Source organism: Scyliorhinus torazame, chromosome 3 (assembly GCF_047496885.1).
Source record: "Scyliorhinus torazame isolate Kashiwa2021f chromosome 3, sScyTor2.1, whole genome shotgun sequence".
NCBI lineage: Eukaryota > Metazoa > Chordata > Chondrichthyes > Carcharhiniformes > Scyliorhinidae > Scyliorhinus > Scyliorhinus torazame.
This window is the reverse complement of record NC_092709.1, coordinates 61,357,328-61,381,768: the sequence shown is the minus strand read 5'-3', so window position 1 is coordinate 61,381,768 and position 24,441 is coordinate 61,357,328. Positions and strand designations below refer to the sequence as shown.

Genomic DNA, 24,441 nt, shown 5'->3' with positions numbered 1-24,441 from the left:
CAGCGCCAGGGACCGGGGTTCAATTCTTGGCTTGGGTTACTGTCTGTGCGGAGCCTACACGTTCTCCCTGTGCCTGTGTGGGTTTCCTCCGGGTGTACCGGTTTCCTCCCACTGTGCAGGTAGGTAGAGTGGCCATGCTAAATTGCCCTTAGTATCCAAAAAGGTTAGGTAGGGTTACAATGATAGGGTGGAGGTGTGGGCAAGTAGGGTGCTCTTCCCAAGGGCTGGTGCAGACATGATGGGCTGAATAGCCTAATTCTGCACTGTAAATTCTATGATTCGATAATTTCACACAGCAATACATTGCATTAGCCATTGATTAACAGTTGTATTACTCCAGAGACAGGTGCTTGGTGGATTGTTGGTCAATCTTTCCATTCACACATGAAGGCATCTGAAGTACCCTGCTTTGATGCTAAACACAATGTGTATAAACACTCTTACTTTGATTGACAGTTCCTCACCACATCAATAGCAGCTAGTGCAACTGGCAGCAATCTCTGGAATCCACATATGTGCAGGGTAAAATCCAAAAGTTTCTCTCAGTAATTGTATGCATCCCTAGAGGATGCACAGATGAGGCACCCAGATTGCATTCAATGGAAAATATTATGAATTGATGAGCACTTCCACTTTTGGTTGTTAGTCTTGCTGCAAAAAACCCGTTAAAAATTGCACATTGTTGAATGAGGTGTAACTGCATACTCGCAGCATAGTACCAAGAAACACTGCTAAACAGCCTCTTTGGCCCTGAAAAGCTAACATTACATTTGTGGAATATCAAATTCCTCCATAATTAAGAAAATGCACATTGGAAAAAACGTTATTTTAAAATGTGTACTTCTTTGTTAATTCAATCATAATTACTTGTTTTATAATCTGAAAATTTAAATTACAAGTGCAAAATATTAAGCGCTTTCAAGTTCCTGGTTTGCTTCTTTAATTTATTCATTCATGGGATTTCAACATCACTGGCGAGGCCAGCATTTATTGCCCATCCCTAATTTGCCCTTTAGAAGGTGGTGGTGAGCCAACCTCTTGAATTGCTGCAGTTCCTGTGGTAAAGTTACACCTACAGTGCTGTTACACAAGTTCCAGGATTTTGAATTAGTGAAATGAAGGAATAGAACATTACAGCGCAGTACAGGCCCTTCGGCCCTCGATGTTGCGTCGACCTGTGAAATCAATCTAAAGCCCATCTACACTATTCCCTTATCATCCATATGTCTATCCAATGACCATTTGAATGCCCTTAGTGTTGGCGAGTCCACTACTGTTGCAGGCAGGGCATTCCATGCCCTTGCTACTCTCTGAGTAAAGAACCTACCTCTGACATCTGTCCTATATCTATCTCCTCTCAATTTAAAGCAAGCCAGCACCATCGTGGAAAAAGGCTCTCACTGTCCACCCTATCTAATCCTCTGATCATCTTGTATGCCTCTATTAAGTCACCTCTTAACCTTCTTCTCTCTAACGAAAACAGCCTCAAGTCTCTCAGCCTTTCCTCATAAGACCTTCCCTCCATACCAGACAACATCCTGATAAATCTCCTCTGCACCCTTTCCAGTGCTTCGACATCCTTCCTATAATGCGGTGCCCAGAACTGCACGCAATACTCCAAATGCGGCCGCACCAGAGTTTTGTACAGCTGCAACATGGACCTCATGGCTCCGAAACTCAATCCCTCTACTAATAAAAGCTAACACCGTACGCCTTCTTAACAACCCTATCAACCTGGGTGGCATCTTTCAGGGATCTATGTACATGGACACCAAGATCTCTCTGCTCATCCGCACTACCAAGAATCTTACCATTAGCCCAGTACTGTTACTCCTTCCAAAATGAATCACCTCAAACTTTTCTGCATTAAACTCCATTTGCCACTTCTCAGCCCAGCTCTGCAGCTTATCTATGTCCCTCTGTGACCTGCAACATCCTTCTGCACTGTCCATAACTCCACTGACTTTAGTGTCATCCGCAAATTTACTCACCCATCCTTTTACGCCCTCCTCCAGGTCATTTATAAAAATAACAACAGCAGTGGCCCCAAAACAGATCCTTGTGGTACACCACTAGTAACTGAACTCCAGGCTGAACATTTCCCATCAACCACCACCCCCTGTCTTACAGCTAGCCAATTTCTGATCCAAACCGCTAAATCACCCTCAATCCCATGCCACCGTATTTTCTGCAATAGCCTACCGTGGGGAACCTTATCAAACGCGTTACTGAAATCCATATACACCACATCAACTGCTTTACTCTCGTCCACTTGTTTGGTCACCTTCTCAAAGAACTCAATAAGGTTTGTGAGGAACGACCTACCCTTCACAAAACCGTGTTGATTATCCCTAATCAAATTATTCCTTTCTAGATGATTTAAATCCTGTCTCTTATAATCCTTTCCAATGGTGATATAGTTCCAAACTAAATGTGGCTTGGACGGGATCTTCACATGTTGCCGCTGCCCTAGTCCTTCGAGGTGGTGGAGGTCATGAGTTCAGAAAGTACTCTTGAAGGAGATTTGCTGAATTTCTGCAGTGTATCTTCTAGATGGTTCACACTGCTGCCACTGAGGGAAGTGAATGTTTAAGATGATGGATGGTGTGCCAATCAAGCAGGTTGCTTTGTTCTGGAGGTAGTAGAAATTTCTGAGTCTTGTTAGGGCTGCACTTTCCCAGGTAATTAGAGAATATTCCAAGACATTCCTGATTTGTGCCTTTAGATGGTGGACAGACTTTGGGGAGTCACGAGGTGTTATTCACTGCAGAATTCCCAACCTCTGACCTGCTCTTGTATTTACAGCATGTACAGTATTTATGTCTTTGGTCCAGTTTAACTTCTGGTCAATGATAGTCTCCAGGATGTTAATAGTGGGGGATTCAGCAGTGGTAATACCATTGAATGTCAATGTCAGAATGTTGCCTGAGCCCATACTTTCAAGTATCCAATGCCTCTGGCATTTCTTGATACTGTGTAAATTAATCAAATTGCCTGAAGATTGGAGTCTATTTGTGACTATTTTAATGTGTTTAGCTGCTTACCTGCTTTCTTCATTACTGCTGCCACAGCAAGGCATCCCCTTGATTTGACACCAGATTAAACGTACCATCAGGAAAGAGGTAAAGCATTCCACAGAGATCACTAGATCTTTGTAGGCAGATTTCTTTGAGGTTTCATGGTGTCCATCTTTGCTTCGCTGCTGACTGTAAAATCTGGGCCATTGTATTTGAGAAATGATGCCGTGTACTTTAACACAATTAACTGTTCAATTTAACTTTTGGGTCACTCACCATATTTTGACTTTTTTCTGTATTTGCCTTAAAGGGTGTCCACCCATACCAGTCCCTCAGCTACACCAGTGGAGATACAGTAGCAGACTCACCAGCCCATGTCAGCCGTGCAGGATTACCGACAAGAGATAGTCCTAGAAAGGAAAGTCTGCTGAGCTATCTGACTGGGAGCTTCCCTAGTCTTCATAATCTTCTTGAAGGAACTCCACAACGCAGTACAACAGCAATTAAAAGCAGTTCACTTACACGGCCAGGTACAATGCACGTTTGTTCGCATAAATCGACTTCACAAGTTGACGTCTCTGCAGAAATGCATTCTGAGTGCTAAGGCATTTTCTTATTTTCTTCTCCCTCCTACTAATCTTTGTTCTTTATTCCTATTTCATGTGAAACAAAGCAAATTACTAGCAGGAAAGTAGTTAAATAAATTAGCATGGCAGCTTTGGCCAATATTATTCTAGCTTGCCTTAATTGACTGGAATATTAGCTAAAACATTTCTTTTGGTGTATAAGATTTTAGAAGCTTCTGGAGAGGATTTAAATGAAGATGTGGCAAAAACCTACAATATAAGTCATTGAACTAAAAGGGGAGAAATATGTTTGGGAGCATAAACAGATTTAAACAGAGTTCAAAGTGCCTGAGGCGGTTTAAGGAACGTAGGCCACAAAGTATGTGGCAATGATGTTTGAGAAGATGGTGGGAAGGGGTCTTTGACCATCCTCCCAAGGTGGATCAAACTCACAGAACGTTGAGGAGGAGGCCGAAGGCGGGGGAGCAGCCGAGTCATTGATGGTGCAGTTGCTTTGGTTTTCTGTACAAAGAGAAGATTCTGCGGTGGATGAAGGAGATGACTAAATGTACCAGGGCAGCATGGTGGTGCAGTGGTTAGCACTGCTGCCTCATGGCGCTGAGGTCCCAGTTTCGATCCAGGCTCTGGGTCACTGTCGGTGTGGCGTTTGCACATTCCCCCCCGTATTTGCATGGGTATCGCCCCCACAACCCAAAGATGTGCAGGTTCGGTGGATTGGCCACACTAAATTGCCCTTAATTGGGTACTCTAAATTTAAAACAAGAAAATGTACCTTGGAAAGAAATGTGGTGCGTATCTACCAGGGCTTGTTGCGGAATTGGTCAAGCGGCAGGCTGGGTTCAACAGGGTCAAGACGGTGCTGTATCTGCTAGTCTGTGGGTCACGCACTACAATCAGGAAATTTATTTCGATATGCTGGGGGAGACGAGTAATTTTATGAGAGACCTTGGACTGGGAGGCTAATAAACTTTGGAGATGCAGTATGGGGAATGCGGGTGTGTATGCCGAATGGATTGTTGTATATACTGTTTGTGGGTGTGGATTGGGTAAATGTGTTTAACTATTTTTTAGGGAATTGCAGGTGAGGGGTGGTAGAGGGGAATGGGGGTAGACAGTTGAGTGGAGCCGCCATGCTAGCAGGCAGCCTAGTTAACAGGAGTGTAGTGAGGAGACGATTCGTGGGGGAGGCGGGGGCGGGGGAGAGGAATGGGTTGTTTTTTTGTTTCTTTGTTTATGGGGAGGGAATTGGGGAAGGCGCATTTGGTTAAAGGGAGATGGTGGCCAAGAGGGTGAGCGAGGCGTGGACTTGGGGAAGCTGGATAAAGAGGGGCTTTGGCTGATGGAGAAGGGGGGAGCCCCTGGCATGACCGGACCCGTTCGATTACATGGAACTTTCGTGGGTTGAATGGGCCTATTAAGAAGTCTCATGTTTTCGCTCATTTAAAGGGTTTGAAGGTGGATGTGTTGTTTCTTCAGGAGACACATTTGAAGGTGGGGGGCCAGATGGTGTTGAGGAAGGGATGGGTGGGGCATTCGGGGTTGGATATGAAGACGAGGGGGTGGCAGTATTGATTAATAAGAGGGTGGCTTTTGAGGTGGGAAGTATAGTGACAGACCCAGGGGTAGATTTGTGATGGTGAGTGTGAGGTTGGAGGGGACGCCCGTGGTGCTGGTGGGTGTTTGTAAAAATTCCTGACCCGGAAACTGACTGGCTGATTTGGTGGGTGGATTTTAATACATGCTGGACCCCAGGCTGGACCGGTCATGTCCCAGATCCCTGAGGGTGTTGGCTATGGCGAAGCAGCTGTTGGAGTTTATGGAATTCATGGGAGGGGCAGACCCATGGTAGTTTGAGAGGCTGAGGGCGAAGGAATTCCGTACTTTTCGCACGCACACCCACCGCGTGTTTTCCCAGATTTACGTCTTTGTCCTGAACAAGGCGCTGTTGGTGGGGTGGTTGGATTGGAGTATTTGATGATCATGGTGTCTGACCACGTGCCGCATTGTGTAGTTTTGCGGGTGGCAAGTGGAGTCCCCAATGGCCACAGTGGAGTTGGATGTGGGGTTATTGGCGGATAAGGAGGTTTGCAAGAAGATAGAGGTAGCTATCTGGAACTACGTGGATCAGAGTAAGATGGGAGAGGTTTCTGGAGGCGCTGATGGCGGTGGTATGGGGGGAGTTTATCTCAATCCGGATGCACAAGGAGAGGGGGGGAGCAAACTTAGAGGTTGAGATTGGTGGAGGTCATTTTGAAGGTTAACCAGAGTTACTCAGCAGCGCCTGAGGAGGTCCTGTTGGAGTTTGGACTTGTGTCCACGGGAAAGGAGGTGGACAGCTGGGAAGGGTCAGGGGGCAATATACTAATATAGGTAGAAAGCAAACAGGATGTTTGCACATCAGTTGAGGAGTCACACGTGGGCAAAGGAAATTGGGAGGATGAGAGATGGTGGGGTATGGTGATAACGGAGCCGGAGGAGGTGAATGGGGTGTTTGGCATTTTACTGGAACTTGTAGAGCTGAGAGCCTCCAGTGGGGGACGAGGCAGTTTTTGGATGGGCTGGAGTCCCCGATGGTGGTGGAGGCGAGGGTGCAGGGGCTAGGGGCCCCCATCGGGCTGAGGAAGGTAATGGATTGCATGGGGTCGATGCAGACAGGGAAGGTTTCGGGGCCAGATAGCTTTCTAGCTGAGTTCTTGGGCCTCTGTTGAGAGATATAATGAATCAATGGTGAGCGGAGAGCTCCCCCTCGTTGTCTCAGGCTTTGATATTGCTCATTTTAAAGGAAGAGAAGGATCCAGAGCAGTGTGGGTCATACCGCATTATTTCGCTGTTGAATATAGATGGCGAAGGTGCTGGTGACGCGGATAGAGGATTGTGTGCTGGGGTGATAGGTGAGGACCAGGCGGGATTTGTGAAGGGGCGGCAGCTGCCGGCAAATATCCGGAGGTTACTGAATGTCATTATGATGCCCTTGGAAGGCCAAGAAGTGGAAGTGGTTGTGGTGATGGCATACTTATTCGAGGTGCTGGGGCAGTTTCGGTAAGGATTTGTGGACTGGGTTCCGCTGTTGTATAAGGCGCCTAAGGCGATTGTTCGGACTACCAGGGTCAGCTCGGACTACTTTAGGTTGCACTGAAGTTCGAGGCAGGGGTGTCCGCTCTCCCGCTGCCCTTTGCCCTGGCAATTGAGCTCTTGAGTGCTCAGAGTCTCAAGGGGGCGGAGGGATATTGAGTGGGGGGGAGGCACGATGTGTGGAACACTGAGTTTGTTTTGTAAGCAGATGATCTGTTGTATATTTCGGAGCCAGTTGGGCGCTTCAACTGGATCATGGGGATTTTGGGGGAGTTTGGTCTCTTTTTGAGGTTTGAGTTCAACATGGGGGCCAGTAAACATTGCAATGGTTAGGAAATGTGCGGTGGAGGAGTGGCCGGTGTGGGGGCGGATGGAGGCGGCCTCATGTAAAGGGCCCAGTTTTCACCGGCCAGTTACTCCACGAGCTTGGTGGTATCAGCATTGAGGGTGTGGAACCAGTGCCGGCAGCATTTGTGGTTTCATTAAGAAATTAGAATGCATAAGTCACTTCCACTTTATTCAAAAAAAAAATCAAAACATCTGCAGATATGCAACTCTTGATTAAAATGTTGTTGTATATCCAAAGGCATAATTTTATTGTTTTATTAGTTAGGTTAAGATTACATTTGATGTTATAACTGGCCAGGACGATCCCAGAATGGAACACTGGCTCAAAAGTCTGTAACTTTTCTTTATTTAAAAAAAAAGTATATTTATTAAAGTTTTTTAACACAGTTTTTCACCCTTACCATCAAACCCCCCCCCCCCCCTCATAACAAAATAGAAAGAAAACGCACATAGCAAGATATAAACATGGCAAAACGATATGTTACAGGACTTTGTACATTGGATTCCTCCCGTACATTCCAGTTTTCCAGATCTTTCATGTATTCTCTGGCTCAAATACCCCCCAGGCAGACCCCCCCCCCCAAAACCCCTGCGCAGACCCTCTCGAGGCAAACTTTATCCTCTCCAGCTTAATGAACCCTGCCATGTCATTTATCCAGGCCTCCACGCTGGGGGGCTTCGCCTCCTTCCACATTAGCAAGATCCTTCGCCGGGCTACTAGGGATGCAAAGGCCAGAATGCCGGCCTCTTTCGCCTCCTGCACTCCCGGCTCGTCCACTGCTCCAAATATTGCTAGCCCCCAGCTTGGCTTGACCCGGGCTTTCACTACCTTAGATATTGTTCCCGCCACTCCCCTCCAGAACCCCTCCAGTGTCGGGCATGACCCAAACATATGGACGTGGTTTGCCGGACTTCCTGAGCACCTCCCACATCTGTCCACCACCCCAAAGAACCTACTCAGCCTCGCCCGCGTCAAGTGCGCTCTGTGAATCACCTTAAATTGTATCAGGCTAAGCCTGGCACATGAGGAAGAGGAATTAACCCTACCGAAGGCATCAGCCCATAGCCCCTCCTCAATCTCCTCCCTCAGCTCCTCCTCCCATTTACCCTCCAGCTCCTCGACTAACCCCTCCCCCTCTTCTTTCATCTCCTGGTATATTGCCGACACCTTGCCCTCTCTCACCCATACGCCCGAGAACACCCTGTCCTGAATTTCCTGTGCCGGGAGCAAAGGGAATTCCCTCACCTGCCGCCTCACAAACGCCCTCACCTGCATGTATCTGAAAGCATTTCCCGGGGGTAGCCCAAACTTCTCCTCTAGTGCCCCTAGGCTCGCAAACGTCCCATCAATGAACAGGTCCGCCATTCTTCTAATCCCCGCCCGATGCCAGCTCTGAAACCCCCCGTCCATCCTCCCCGGGACAAACTGATGGTTATCCCTGATCGGGGACCACACCGAGGCTCCCGTTGCACCCCTGTGCCGTCTCCACTGGCCCCAGATCTTTAGCATTGCCGCCACCACTGCATACGCGGTGTACCTTGTCGGCGAGAGCGGCAGCGGTGCCGTCACCAACGCCCCCAGGCTCATTCCTTTACAGGACGCCATCTCCATCCTCTTCCATGCCGCCCCCTCTCCCTCCATAACCCACTTGCGGATCATCGCCACATTTGCTGCCCAGTAGTAGCTCCCCAGATTCGGCAGCGCCAACCCTCCTCGGTCCCTACTGCGCTCCAAAAACCCTCTCCTTACCCTCGGGGTCTTATTTGCCCACACAAACCCCATAATGCTCCTGCCTACCCTCTTAAAAAAGGCCTTGGTGATCACGATGGGAAGGCACTGAAACACAAAGAGAAACCTCGGACGGGCCACCATTTTGACCGACTGCACTCTACCCGCTAGCGAGAGCAGTAACATGTCCCATCTTTTGAAGTCCTCCATCTGCTCCACCAGTCTTGTCAGATTCAGTTTATGTAGGGCCCCCCAACTCCTAGCTATTTGGATCCCCAGGTACCGAAAGCTCCCCTCCGCCCTCCTCAGTGGTAGATCGCCTATCCCCCTTTCTTGGTCTCCTGCCTGTACTACAAAAAGCTCACTCTTCCCTACATTAAGCTTATAGCCTGAAAAATCCCCAAACTCCCTTAGGGTCTGCATGACCTCCACCATCCCCTCCACTGGATCCGCCACATAAAGCAACAGGTCATCTGCATAAAGCGACACTCGATGCTCCTCTCCCCCTCGGACCACCCCCCTCCATTTCCTAGACTCCCTTAATGATATGGCCAAGGGTTCAATTGCTAATACAAACACCAGGGGGCACCCCTGCCTCGTCCCACGGTACAGACGAAAATACTCCGACCTCCGCCGATTCGTAACCACACTCGCCACCGGGGCTCTGTAAAGGAGCTTAACCCAACTAATAAACCCTCCCCCGAACCCAAACCTACGCAGCACTCCCACTCTACTCGGTCAAAGGCCTTCTCTGCGTCCATAGCTGCCACTATCTCCGCCTCTTCCTGCACCGATGGCATCATTATCCCGTTTAGGAGCCGCCGCACATTGGTGTTTAGCTGCCTGCCCTTTACAAATCCCGTTTGGTCCTCGTGAATCACCCCCGGGACACAGTCCTCGATCCTCGTAGCCAGCACTTTTGCCAGCAACTTAGCATCCATGTTGAGGAGCGAGATCGGCCTGTACGACCCACATTGCAGTGGGTCCTTGTCCCGCTTCAGGATCAAATAAATTGTCGCCTCCGACATTGTCGGGGGCAGGGTCCCTCCCTCCCTTGCCACATTAAAAGTCCTCACTAGCAGTGGGGCCAACAGGTCTACGTACTTCTTGTAGAACTCAACCGGGAACCCGTGCAGTCCCGGGGCCTTCCCTGCCTGCATACTCCCCAAACCTTTGCTCAACTCCTCCAGCCCAATTGGTGCCCCCAAACCAGCCACCTCTTGCTCCTCCACCCTCAGGAACCTCAGGTGGTCTAGGAATCGTCTCATCCCCTCTTCCCCCGCTGGGGGCTGGGATCTGTACAGCTCCTCATAGAAGGCCTTGAATGCCTCATTTACTTTCGTCGCACTCCGCACCGTAGCTCCCCTTCCATCCTTGACTCCACCTATTTCCCTCGCTGCCATCCTCTTACGGAGCTGGTGTGCCAGCATCCGACTAGCCTTCTCCCCATATTCGTACGTCGCCCCCTGCGCTTTCCTCCACTGTGCCTCTTCCTTCCCTGTGGTCAACAGGTCAAACTCCGTCTGGAGACGTCGCCTTTCCCTAAGTAATCCCTCCTCAGGGGCCTCTGCGTATCTCCTGTACACTCTTAAAATCTCCCCCACTAACCTCTCCCTTTCCATGCCCTCTATCTTCTCCCTATGAGCCCTGATGGAGATAGCTCTCCCCTGATCACCGCCTTCAGCGCCTCCCATACCACCCCCACCCGCACCACCCCGTTTTAGTTGACCTCCAAGTACATTTTGATACACCCCCTCACCCTCCCACACACCACCGCATCTGCCAGCAGTCCCACATCCAACCGCCACAGCGACCGTTGTTCCCTCTCCTCTCCCAACTCCAGTTCCACCCAGTGCGGGGCGTGATCTGAAATGGCGATGGCCGAATATTCCGTTCCCTCCACTCTCGGGATCAGCGCCCTGCCCAGAACAAAAAAATCTATCCGGGAGTAGGCTTTGTGCACGTGGGAGAAAAAAGAAAATTCCTTGGCCTGCGGCCTGGCAAACCTCCACGGGTCCACTCTCCCCATCTGACCCATAAACCCCCTAAGCACCTTGGCCGCCGCCGGCCTCTTTCCAGTCCTAGATCTGGAGCGATCCAGTGCTGGGTCCAACACCGTATTAATATCCCCACCCATTATCAAGCTTCCTGCATCCAGGTCCGGAATGCGCCCCAACATGCGCTTCATGAATCCGGCATCATCCCAGTTCGGGACGTATACATTTACCAATACCACCCACGTCCCCTGCAACTTACCACTCACCATCACATATCGACCTCCGTTGTCCACTACGATATTCTTGGCCTCAAACGACACCCGCTTCCCCACCAATATTGCCACCCCTCTGTTCTTCGTGTCCAGCCCCGAATGGAATACCTGTCCTACCCACCCCTTTCTTAACCTGACCTGATCCGCCACCCTCAAATATGTCTCCTGGAGCATGACCACGTCTGCCTTCAGTCCCTTTAAGTGCGCGAACACTCGGGCCCTCTGTACCGGCCCATTCAGGCCCCTCACATTCCATGTTATCAGCCGGATTGGGAGGCCTCCTCCCCCCCCCCCCCCCCCCCCCCCGGCCGACTAGCCATCTCCTTTTCTAGGCCAGTCCCGTGCCCGCGCAGCCCTCCCTCCAGTCCCCCAGACGGGAGACCCCCGCCCCGACCATCTCTTCTGTGTCCCATTCCCCTTCGGCCAGTGCAGCAGCAACCCTTTTTTCCCCCCCTCCCCGCTAGACCCGTGTCTAGCTTTTTTGCTCCCCCCATAACACTCCCGTAAGTCAGCTGACACCTGCTGACCCCGGCTTCCCCCTCCGTCCCATTGACCCCCCTGTGTGGGAATCTCCCAATCAGTATGCGCTCCTCCATTCCCCCTCCCGCCTTTCTTCCCTAGCGCGGGAAAAACCCCGCGTTTTCCTAAGCCTACCCCGCCCCCTCTGGCGCAGATCCTGTCGCGACCTTGTCTCTTTCTCCCCATCCCCATCCCCCTCTCTCCCACAGCCCGTGGAACATTTCCTGCGCATGATTAACACCCTATGTACATCAAACATCCCCCCCCCACCCTCACAAACCCTCAGTTTGAGTCAGGCGTTTCAAAATAGTGGTGCTGATCCTTGTATGTGACCCACAATCGCGCTGGCTGCAGCATTCCGAATCTCACTCCTTTCCGGTGCAGCACCGCCTTGGCCCGGTTGAAACCCGCTCTCCTCTTTGCAACCTCCGTGCTCCAGTCCGGGTATATTCGGATCTCCGCATTCTCCTAGCTGCTGCTCCGCTCTTTCTTGGTCCATTTCAAGACCCTCCCTCTGTCCATGAAACGGTGAAACCTCACCACAATCGCCCTTGGCGGCTCGTTAACCTTGGGCCTCCTCGCCAGCACACGGTGTGCCCCATCCAGCTCCAAAGGCCTCAAAGGGGCCTCCGCGCCCATCATCGACTCGAGCATCGTGCTCGCATATGCCCCGCCATCGCCCCCCTTCACTCCTTCAGGGAGACCCAGGATCCGAAGATTCTTTCTCCTCGACCTGTTCGCCAGGTCTTCGAATCTTCCCGCCCACCTCTTGTGCAGCGCCTTGTGCTCCTCCACTCTCACCGCCAGGCCCAAGATCTCATCCTCGTTCTCATTGACTTTTTTCTGCACCTCCTGGATCTTTACCTCGTGGGCCTTCTGGGTCATCTCTAGTCCTTCAATCGCCGACAGCATAGGCGCCAGCATCTCCTTCCGCAGCTCCTCGAAACAGCGCTTGATGAACTCTTACAGCTCCGGCCCGCATTCCACTTTATCCCCGGCCGCCCCCATTTTGTTTTTCTTCCCTCGCTTCTCCCGCTGCTCCAATGCCGCTTTTTTGGCCGTTTCGCTTCTGGTCCGGTCCATAAACGGTGAAGGGAGACCTCACTCTTCCCTTCCCACACGGAAAGTCTTCAAAAAATTCCCGTTGGGGCTCCTCTAGAGAGCCCGAAAGTCCGTGATCGCGGGAGCTGCCGAATCGTGCGGCTTAGCTCTGCATCGACGCAACCGGAAGTGTAACTTTTCTTTATTAAAACAAGAAGGAACAGAGTCACAAGACCGCTAATTAGTTATAACAAGGAAAAAACATTTAATAAACATGAGCAAATTGGATTATGATACATTATGCCTTTACTGCCCCTTAGATTAACAATTACACATTGGTTTTAGGATTAGCATGGATTACAAATTGCATTGGTTAGCTCAGTTGGCTGAATGGCTGGTTCATAATGCAGAGAGACGCCAACAACGCAGGTTCAATTCCCGTACCGGCTAAGATTATTCTTGACGCCCTGCCTTCTCAACCTTGCCCCTTACCTGAGCTGTGATGACCCTCAGGTTAAATCACCACCAGTCAACGCTCAAAGGGAAGAACAGCCTGTGGTGGCATTTAAATTTTTAAGCTACAATGGTCTCTTTAAGACAAAAAGTCAATTTTAAGCACACAAGATGACTGAGGTCAAATACAGACATTCTGCTCTGAACCCAAGTTAGTGTCTGTTGATTTCTGTACTGAATCCTCCCAGATGAGAGTTTACAAAATCACGCTTTAAAATGTTTTCATAATAATACTTTACCTTGGTGGTTTGCATGCCAATATCCAGCCCAGATTTTACAAATCATACTTGTAAACAAAGTTTTGTCTCCACTTTTAACAGCGAATTCAGTCCAGGATTTTGCACCAACCTCTTTTGGATTTCTTTGCCTTGACTGCTATACAAACTTCTCACAATTGCTTTAACTCTTGATTCTCAGACTGTATTAAAATTACATCAAACGTTTCATCTACCTCTGAAGTTTACTGTCCTGTTATAAAATCTGGTTACTATAATTGTCTCTTTAACTCAGAACACTTTGTTCACTCTTCCTTGAATTCTTCTGAACAATACCTTAATCTCTGTTCTCTTAACTTCCGGTGTCTTAAACGTTCTTTCTGTCCCCATTCCATGGTTATCTGGATTGTGAATTGTTCCTTGGGAACCTTGCATCTTTGCAACTCCCTTGTCCTGTCCAGATTCTGGCAGAGCTGAGAGCTGTTTACTTCCCAGTGTCCTGTCTGCAACTGCACACAAATTCAGCTAAAGCTAAAACTTAAAAGCTTCTCTCCCTTACAAGGCCCCAGCTGCTAAGCAAACCTTCATGCGTATGCCTTTTATTTATACTTCACGCTGCAGGCCTCTCTAAGCACAATAGAGACACAGTTGGAACTTAACCAATTCCCACACATACTAATAAGGCTATCTGGCATGAATCTAACTATAGGTTTTACCCTTCCAGGCACAGAGACATTAAATTAAATCCACTTAAAACTATACATTGGGCGGGATTCTCCCCTACCCGGCAGGGCGGGGGGTCCCGGCACCGAGGAGTATTGTGAACCACTCCGGCGTCGGGCCGCCCCAAATGTGTGGAATCCTCCGCACCTTCAGGTGCTAGGCCCGCCCCGGAGTGGTTTGCGCCCCACCGGCCGGCGTGAGTTGGCGCATGCGTGGGAGCGCGAGCGTCTGCTGGCGCCATCCCCGCGCATGCGCAGAGGGCTTTGTTTCCACACCGGCAATGGTGGACTGCTACAGCCGCCGGAGCGGAACAATAGAGTGCCCCCATGGCGCAGGCCCGCCCGCGGATCGGTGGGCCCCGATGGCCAGGACACTGTGGAGGCACCTCCCAGGGCCAGATCCCCCCGCGCCCCCCCAAGAACCCCGGAGGCCGCCCGCACCGCCAGGTCCCGCCGGTAAGGACCTACTCCAATTTACGCCGGCAGGACTGGCAAAAAACGGGCCGGACTTCGGCCCATCGTGGGCCGGAGAATTCGGGCAGCCCGGGGCCCATTGAGCCGCGCCGGTCCCCGCCATTCTCCAAGGTGGGCGGCGCAATTCACGCCGGGCTGATTTTTTGGGGGACCGGAGAATTTGGAGGACGGCGGGGGCGGGATTCACGCTGACCCCCGGCGATTCTCTGACCGGGTGGGGAGTCGGAGAATCGAATGTTTACCAATAGAAATATAAATCCCTTAAAAATATCGTGAACGCACTTCAGAAATTTCAAAAGATGTTTGTATACAGAGTCGTAACTTGAACCATGGATATAATTCGCCTTCATTTTGCAAAAATAGGAAATGCTGTTGCTGCAGAGATATTATCAGAACATCCATTGTTGGCTGAGCCATCATCAGTCAGTTTCTATAATTGGATGTCAAATGCTGTGAGTAACCGAGGAAGCCTTACTCAAGAATCATCAATGCCCAGATCTGGACAAAACAGCCTTCCAACAGGTAAACTGAAGAATATGTAGTAAATGGGAAAAAAAACTGTATCTTGAAATCAATGCACTAATTCAGTGTTCTGTGTTGTTACTAATTATTGGTTAGCAAGGTCATAAAGATACTTAAATACTCTCAGAGTCCATTGATCCTAGCAAGTATAATTTGCAGGAATCAAATTGCTAGGATTGAAAAATTGAGGCTCATTTCATGAATTTAGGACATTTGGACGAAGTTATTGCAAAATTCACCCTTGCGATCGATTAAGATTTGGCATAATAATGGATAAAATATTTGTTGTCCATGTTCTTTTTTATAATTTCTTAACGAATGAATTACATAGAATTTCATAGAATATGCAACACAGAAACAGGCCATACAGCCCATCTAGGCTGTGCTGGTTTATATTCTACGTGAATTCCTGCTGTTCCATTTACTTCATCTCAGCCTTTCAGCAATCTTTCCATTCCCTTTCCTCTCGTATGCTCATCTAGTTTCATTTTGAAAGTATTTAAGCTATTTGCTTCAGTCACTTCCTCTAATGCGTTCCACATTTTAGCACTCTCTGGGTAAGGGAGTTTTATTTTCATACTGGATTGATTACTAGCAATATTGTATTGTTGGCCCCTGGATTTATTTTTTGTGATAAGTGGAAACATTCTCTACAACTCTTCCATGCCCAACTCATTCATAATTTTAAAGACCTTTATAAAGAGTCCTTCCAGTTTTCTTTTTTCTGAAGGAAAGAATCTGAACCAGTTCAATCTTTCCCGATAGCTGAAGTTTCTTTTTGGTACTTTCATAGTGTTTCTTTTTCTTTTTTATATATGGAGATCTAAAATGTGAACTATTTGTCAAAGTGGGGCATGACCAGGGTTCTATACAATTTAACATACAATCACTACTTTTGCATTTTATACTCGCAGAAGCAAATCCCAGTACTTTGACATTTTAAATTGTTTTGCTGGTTTATGATGTTGCTGTTAATGATTCGTTCACCTGTATCCTTAGATACCTTTGTTCTTCTACCCCAGTTTCTTATTTTCCGAGGGGTAGGTGACGTTTTATATTTCCTACTTCATATTTATCTTTGGTAAAGTTCATTTGGCATTTAAAATCTAGTCTGCATGTTTCCTGATGTCATCTTGTATTATGTGCATTGTTTTGCTATACCCCCAGTGGAAGCAGCACTGGTTATATTTTTGATTTCTTGTCTAATGGATTTATATCTGTCCATTGTAATGCTGTCCATTGAATTTTTCCTGTAATAGCATCCAATGCAACAAGAATTCTAAAAGAGAAGTGAATGGTGACATATTTTCATATTTGTTGTTTTAAAAAATCTGCAGTACCAGAGAAACATTGTTTAATGTTAGAAAGGACAAAAATAGAGCTATCATCGACAAGTCATAATGGTATCTCGGAATTAAATTATTTATGTAATATATTCAGTTTAGTTCTGCATATCTGAAGATGCAAAAGTTTTAATCTTTGCATCGTCTGTGGAAAGCGTGGAATATTGCCTTTACTTGTGACTTTGCAACTCAATAGCTGTAGAAGTTTGAAACAATTATGTATATTGAAATTGAAATAATTTATTCTTGCCATGTTTTTTTATGTCTACATCATGATAAACATGTTATACTATGGCTTAAATGTGTGTTACCATATTGTACAGGTTTGGCCTATAATCTTCCTACAATACAATCTGCATCAGACTTCAATACAGTGCTCTCGAGTGATCAGAACACACTGGATGGCACACAGTCTCAGAACAGCACCAGTCAGGATGAAATTGTTGGAATTGAGGAAGGTAACCAGGGCCCGCCTGCTGTTCAATTGGCTGATGCACAGGTAATCAGAAAGCATATTTTGTAACATGCCTGCTAATCTTCATTTTTGCATGTGTAAAAGCATCATTTTTACTTTTCATTAAATATTCGAGCATATCTTGTGTATCTGCACAAAGTAATTTTTGCACAACTGGTCATTTTGAGATGGGCAGTGTGCACCCGCCCAAACCCAGAAATGGTGAGTTTTTTTTATTTTCAGTGCATCATTTTACTCTGCTGTGTGGTCACTGGTTTTCTTAGTAACTATTTTTTTTAATGTTGTAAAAGCTGATACTCTTATTTATTTGAAATCATTTATAGAATTTAAATATAATTCTTCCATTCTCAATTCTTCTTAGGTTGTCTTTAAGCCTTTACTGAGTAACACAGGGATACAATCGCAAGATATTGTACCTTTAACTTATGGAATGTATTTTGGGGAGCATTTGTCATTCTCTGGAACCCTGGACTGTCTCAGGGCAGATATTGTTGACTCTGATACATCCAAAGAGAGAAAGATCAGAAGAAAAAGAAGGTATTCAATGATTTATGCCTTTTTTGTTCATAAAAGTTTCCATTGTAGGAAGATTGGAATGACAAAAATAGTGGTGATCATTAGTTGATAAATGGAGGTATAATCCACAGGAGGTTCATCAGAAATTCATGTTTTTTCTAAACAATACAAGGTTTTGAATACCATCACATCAAGGCAACAATTTTTTTCTGTAACGTAATATTGTCTGAACATTATTGTATACACCGACATTTGAAATATTAGAGTACCCAATTATTTTTTTTTCCAATTAAGGAGCAATTTAACATGTCCAATCCACCTAACCTGCACATCTTTGGGTTGTGGGGGTGAAACCCACGCAGACACGGGGAGAATGTGCAAACTCCACACAGACCGTGACCAAGGGCCAGGATTCGAACCCAGGTCCTCAACGTCGTAGTCCCAGCGCCACGTGCCGCCCTGAAGTATAGTATTGAGCTGATCCGTTTGTGGCGAAAAAGAGATTACCAAAATTCATGTCAATGATTCTGAAACTTATTTTCATTGACCATTACTCCCATGTTAACATTGCTCTTGTTAATCAGTGGTCAATTTTGTTCTTTCCTCATTTTGACGGACACTACACATACCCAAAGAGCTCTCAGCTTGCTTGTAGTATAAAGCTCAATCTGGGCTTCAACTCTTCCTGACCCATAGGCCTAGGCTGGTCTCTCCCTTGTGCTTGCATCATTCATACCTTTTCCAACGCCTGACGTTAGGCCTGAGATGTGTCAGAATTATGCTTTCAACATAAGGTCCAGCTTCAGCCTAAGCCTGAACCCCCTCCCAACTTGCTGTACCTGCAACTTTGCCCCAAATCAGCATTTACCTTCCCTCTTTTATACCCAAAATAGATCCTCACTTTTGATACCATCTTTGGCTTACTGTTAATAAATCTATTTGCCATTAATAACAAAGATAGCAGTATAATTGTACAGCACATTTCAGCTTGAATGCAGAATTTCAGTTTCCTATTTTGTGATTTTCAGACAGGGCATGATAAATCTACCGCCTCTTGACTTCAAACCTGCACTGATGTTCAACACCTTCAGCATAAATGCCGTTGTGATGGACAGACCAACTTACAACCAAAACTCAACTAATGCCCTTGCTTTCCATGAACTTAGTAGGCATCATCAAAACACCTTTCATGTTAACTTCACTATCTCCTGTCAGTCTATCAGCCAGCATGTGGACATGGCACTGGTTCGTCTCATTCATCAATTTAGCACAATGATTGATGACATAAAGGCTACTCAGACAGACATTAAACTTAGTAGATACACAGCTGGATCTGTATCTCCTACACCAACATTCAAAACTCGCAAACATCGGGATTTTCGTTCATCAGATTTCAGTCGCAGTTCTCGGGGTAGTCTTAATGGGGGTGTCAGAGGGAATAGTACTAAGGCAAATAAAAGACTTGGAAATGAGAACAATAAAAGAGAGTCGCGCAATAAAAATTCATCTGGGCCAACACAAAGAAGAACCTCAAAAGTTTCCAGGAAGGGCTCGAAGGATGTGGTAGATCATGTGACTATTCAAATGGATGACTCTGACTCGATCACGGTGTCTGAGCAAAGTGAACCTTCTGCAGAGTGCTGGCAGAATATGTACAAACTACTTAACTTTTATTCATTAATCTCTGATCCAACGGGCATTCTTGAAAAATCTTCTCCTGATGTATTGGGCCCTACAGGTAGGATCATCCTTGTGATATTACTTACAATAAGAAACTTTGAAAATTAGTTTCTAGAATATCTTGGACGCTGTGATGAATTTCTGAAATGGGGTACGATAGCATAGTAGTTATGTTACTGGACTAGTAATCCAGTGGCCTGGACTAATGATCCAGAAACACACATTCAAACTCCATCGGGGAATTTAAACTCAGGTCATCCAATAAATTTGGAATTAAATGTTAACAGGAACAGGAGTAGGCCATTCAGCCTCTCGAGCCTGACCCGCCGCCATTCAGTGAGATTGTGGCTGACCTGTGACCTAACTCCATTTACCTGCCTTTGGCCCAAATCCCTTAATATTTTTGCTTAACAAATATCTATCTATCTCAGATTTAAATTTAACAACTGATCCAGCTTCAACTGCTGTTTGTGGGAGAGAGTTCCAAACTTCTACCACCGTTTGAATGAAAAAGTTCTTCCTAACATCTCTCCTGAATGATCTAGCCTTAATTTTTAGACTATGCCCCTTAGTTTTATAATCTCCAACCAGTGGAAATAGTTTATCTACCCTGTCTTGTATATTTTAATCAGATCACCCCTTAACCTTCTAAATTCGAGTGAAAACAGGTCTAATTTGAGTAATCTCTCCTCGTAACTCAATCCCCACATTCCGGGTATCATTTTTGTAAACCTATGTTGCACTCCCCCCAAGGCCAAAATATTCTAAGATGTGGTGCCCAGAACTTCTCACAGTACCCCAAGTGGGGTCTAACCAGGTTTTGTATAGTTGCAGCATAACCCCCATGTTTTTATAATCCAATCCTTTGGCCATAAAGGCTGGCATTCCATTAGCCTTTTTGATTATTTTCTGCACTTGTTCCAGCATTTTAAGGACCTGTGCACTGAACCCCCAAGTCTCTTTGGACATGCACTGCACCTAACCTCTTTCCATTTAGAAAGTACTCTGCTCTATCCTTTTCGGTCTAAATGGATAGCAACCTCACACTTGCTCAGATTAAATTCCATCTGCCACAGTTTTGTCTATATCTCCCTGCAATTTCTACAATGCCCCCTAATCTTGTTACATCCACAAATTTGAATCTATGACTTTCTATGCCATCATCCAAGTCATTAATGAATAGTATAAATAAGTACACCACTCAGGGTTTTGCACTGAGTGCTGAATTTGGTGCATTTAAGTGCGATAGTGAGAGTTTGGTGACCGAGGGAGTATAAGGCTTCATTTTTATCTAAAGTTTAGTCTTTCTTTTATTTAGTTAATTAACTTAAAAGTTGCTGTTTGGTTTAGAAGAAGGTGAATTTTCAATAAGCTTTAAACAAGCTTCTACTTGTAGGCACTTGCAGCTGGAGCTTGTTAATTAGTTAATTGGATTAGGCCAGTTTTCAGAGGCTAGATTCACAGTATAAAAGTGATCCCCTACAGTGCAGACTTTGTTTGCACTGAGTGCTGAATTTGGTGCATTTGAGTGCGATAGTGAGAGTTTGGTGACCGAGGGAGTGCTGAATTTGGTGCATTTGAGTGCGATAGAGTTTGGTGACCGAGGGAGTTAGGTGAGGAGGGAGTAAGGTGCTCCTTTCATTTTGTTTCCGACATTTCCGCAAAGAGTGAGAAGAGAGCCAGGAGTTTACAGAAAGTGTAGCTGACTGGGAGCAGGGTCGGAGGGCGGAGATCTAGTTAGTCCACAGGGCAGCTATATTCTGTCAGGTAAGAGGGGATGGAGGCTAGGCCAGTTACATGCTCCTCCTGTAGGATGTGGGTGGTGAGGGATACCACCGGTGTCCCCACTGACTATACCTGCGGGAAGTGCACCCAACTTCAGCTCCTCAAAGACCGTGTTAGGGAACTGGAGCTGAAGCTGGATGAACTTCGGATCATCCGGGAGGCAGAGGGGGTGATTGAGAAGAGTTACAAGGAGGTAACCACACCCAAGGTACAGGACAAGAATAGCTGGGTTACAGTCAGGGGGAAAAAAACAAACAGGCAGAAAGTGCAGGGATCCCTCGTGGCCGTTCCCCTTCAAAACAAGTATACCGTTTTGGATGCTGTTGGGGGGGATGACCTACCGGGGGAAGTCCCTAGCGGCCAGGTCTCTGGCACTGAGTCTGGCTCTGGGGCTCAGAAGGGAAGGGGGGAGAATAGAAAAGCAATAGTTGTAGGAGATTCAATGGTTAGGGGAATAGATAGGAGATTCTGTGGTCGCGAGCGAGACTCCCGGAAGGTATGTTGCCTCCCGGGTGCCAGGGCCAGGGATGTCTCGGATCGTGTCTTCAGGATCCTTAAGGGGGAGGGTGAGCAGCCAGAAGTCGTGGTGCACATGGTACCAACGACATAGGTAGGAAAAGGGGTGTGGAGGTAATAAACAAGTTTAGGGAGTTAGGCTGGAAGTTAAAAGCCAGGACAGACAGAGTTGTCATCTCTGGTTTGTTGCCGGTGCCACGTGATAGTGAGGCTAGGAATAGGGAGAGAGTGCAGTTGAACACGTGGCTGCAGGAATGGTGTAGGAGGGAGGGCTTCAGGTATTTGGATAATTGGAGCGCATTCTGGGGAAGGTGGGACCTGTACAAGCAGGACGGGTTGCATCTGAACCAGAGGGGCACCAATATCCTGGGAGGGAGGTTTTCCAGTACTCTTCGGGAGGGTTTAAACTAATTTGGCAGGGGAATGGGAACCGGATTTGTAGTCCAGCAACTAAGGTAGCCGATATTCAGGACGCCAAAGCGTGTAATGAGGCAGTGGGGAAGGGAACACTGACAAAGGAGAGTACTTGCAGGCACGGAGATGGGTTGAAGTGTGTATACTTCAACGCAAGAAGCATCAGGAATAAGGTGGGTGAACTTAAGGCATGGATCGGTACTTGGGACTACGATGTGGTGGCCATCACGGAAACTTGGATAGAAGAGGGGCAGAAATGGTTGTTGGAGGTCCCTGGTTATAGATGTTTCAATAAGATTAGGGAGGGTGGTAAAAGAGGTGGGGGGGTGGCATTATTAATTAGAGATAGTATAACAGCTGCAGAAAGGCAGTTCGAGGAGTATCAGCCTACTGAGGTAGTATGGGTTGAAGTCAGAAATAGGAAAGGAGCAGTCACCTTGTTAGGAGTTTTCTATAGGCCCCCCAATAGTAGCAGAGATGTGGAGGAACAGATTGGGAAACAGATTTTGGAAAGGTGCAGAAGTCATAGGGTAGTAGTCATGGGTGACTTTAACTTCCCAAATATTGAGTGGAAACTCTTTAGATCAAATAGTTTGGATGGGGTGGTGTTTGTGCAGTGTGTCCAGGAAGCTTTTCTAACACAGTATGTAGATTGTCCGACCAGAGGAGGGGCAATATTGGATTTAGTACTGGGTAATGAGCCAGGGCAAGTGATAGATTTGTTAGTGGGGGAGCATTTTGGAGATAGTGACCACAATTCTGTGACTTTCACTTTAGTAATGGAGAGGGATAGGTACGTGCAACAGGGCAAGGTTTACAATTGGGGGAAGGGTAAATACGATGTTGTCAGACAAGAATTGAAGTGCATAAGTTGGGAACATAGGCTGGCAGGGAAGGACACAAGTGAAATGTGGAACTTATTCAAGGAACAGGTGCTACGTGTCCTTGATATGTATGTCCCTGTCAGGCAGGGAAGAGATGGTCGAGTGAGGGAACCATGGTTGACAAGAGAGGTTGAATGTCTTGTTAAGAGGAAAAAGGTGACTTATGTAAGGCTGAGGAAACAAGGTTCAGACAGGGCATTGGAGGGATACAAGATAGCCAGGAGGGAACTGAAGAAAGGGATTAGGAGAGCTAAGAGAGGGCATGAACAATCTTTGGCGGGTAGGATCAAGGAAAACCCCAAGGCCTTTTACACATGTGAGAAATATGAGAATGACTAGAGCGAGGGTAGGTCCGATCAAGGACAGTAGTGGGAGATTGTGTATTGAGTCTGAAGAGATAGGAGAAGTCTTGAACGAGTACTTTTCTTCTGTATTTACAAATGAGAGGGGCGATATAGTTGGAGAGGACAGTGTGAAACAGATTGGTAAGCTCGAGGTAATACTTGTTAGGAAGGAAGATGTGTTGGGCATTTTGAAAAACTTGAGGATAGACAAGTCCCCCGGGCCTGACGGGATATATCCAAGGATTCTATGGGAAGCAAGAGATGAAATTGCTGAGCCGTTGGCAATGATCTTTTCGTCCTCACTGTCAACAGGGGTGGTACCAGGGGATTGGAGAGTGGCGAATGTCGTGCCCCTGTTCAAAAAAGGGACTAGGGATAACCCTGGGAATTACAGGCCAGTTAGTCTTACTTCGGTGGTAGGAAAAGTAATGGAAAGGGTACTGAAGGATAGGATTTCTGAGCATCTGGAAAGACACTGCTTGATTAGGGATAGTCAGCACGGATTTGTGAGGGGTAGGTCTTGCCTTACAAATCTTATTGAATTCTTTGAGGAGGTGACCAAGCATGTGGATGAAGGTAAAGCAGTGGATGTAGTGTACATGGATTTCAGTAAGGCATTTGATAAAGTTCCCCATGGTAGGCTTATGCAGAAAATAAGGAGGCATGGGATAGTGGGAAATTTGGCCAGTTGGATAACGAACTGGCTAACCGATAGAAGTCAGAGAGTGGTGGTGGATGGCAAATATTCAGCCTGGATCCCAGTTACCAGTGGCGTACCGCAGGGATCAGTTCTGCGTCCTCTGCTGTTTGTGATTTTCATTAATGACTTGGATGAGGGAGTTGAAGGGTGGGTCAGTAAATTTGCAGACGATACGAAGATTGGTGGAGTTGTGGATAGTACAGAGGGCTGTTGTCGGCTGCAAAGAGACATAGATAGGATGCAGAGCTGGGCTGAGAAGTGGCAGATGGAGTTTAACCCTGAAAAGTGTGAGGTTGTCCATTTTGGAAGGACAAATATGAATGCGGAATACAGGGTTAACGGTAGAGTTCTTGGCAATGTGGAGGAGCAGAGAGATCTTGGGGTCTATGTTCATACATCTTTGAAAGTTGCCACTCAAGTGGATAGAGCTGTGAAGAAGGCCTATGGTGTGCTCGCGTTCATTAACAGAGGGATTGAATTTAAGAACCGTGAGGTGATGGTGCAGCTGTACAAAACTTTGGTAAGGCCACATTTGGAGTACTGTGTACAGTTCTGGTCGCCTCATTTTAGGAAGGATGTGGAAGCTTTGGAAAAGGTGCAAAGAAGATTTACCAGGATGTTGCCTGGAATGGAGAGTAGGTCTTGCGAGGAAAGGTTGAGGGTGCTAGGCCATTTCTCATTAGAACGGAGAAGGATAAGGGGCGACTTGATAGAGGTTTATAAGATGATCAGGGGAATAGATAGAGTAGACAGTCA

General features: G+C 46.9%; 1 protein-coding gene across 10 annotated transcripts in view; it reads left to right on the top strand.

Annotated features, from left to right (window-relative positions):
• kiaa1109 (KIAA1109 ortholog) overlaps positions 1-24,441 on the top strand; it is a 626,997-nt gene that overhangs the window by 367,499 nt on the left and 235,057 nt on the right. For all 10 annotated transcript variants that reach the window (XM_072495716.1, XM_072495713.1, XM_072495719.1 and 7 more), the window contains exons 43-47: positions 3,328-3,547; positions 14,870-15,028; positions 16,695-16,870; positions 17,208-17,383; positions 18,391-19,100. In XM_072495716.1, the coding sequence (XP_072351817.1) occupies positions 3,328-3,547; positions 14,870-15,028; positions 16,695-16,870; positions 17,208-17,383; positions 18,391-19,100 (1,441 nt within the window). The remainder of the gene's footprint in view (positions 1-3,327; positions 3,548-14,869; positions 15,029-16,694; positions 16,871-17,207; positions 17,384-18,390; positions 19,101-24,441) is intronic.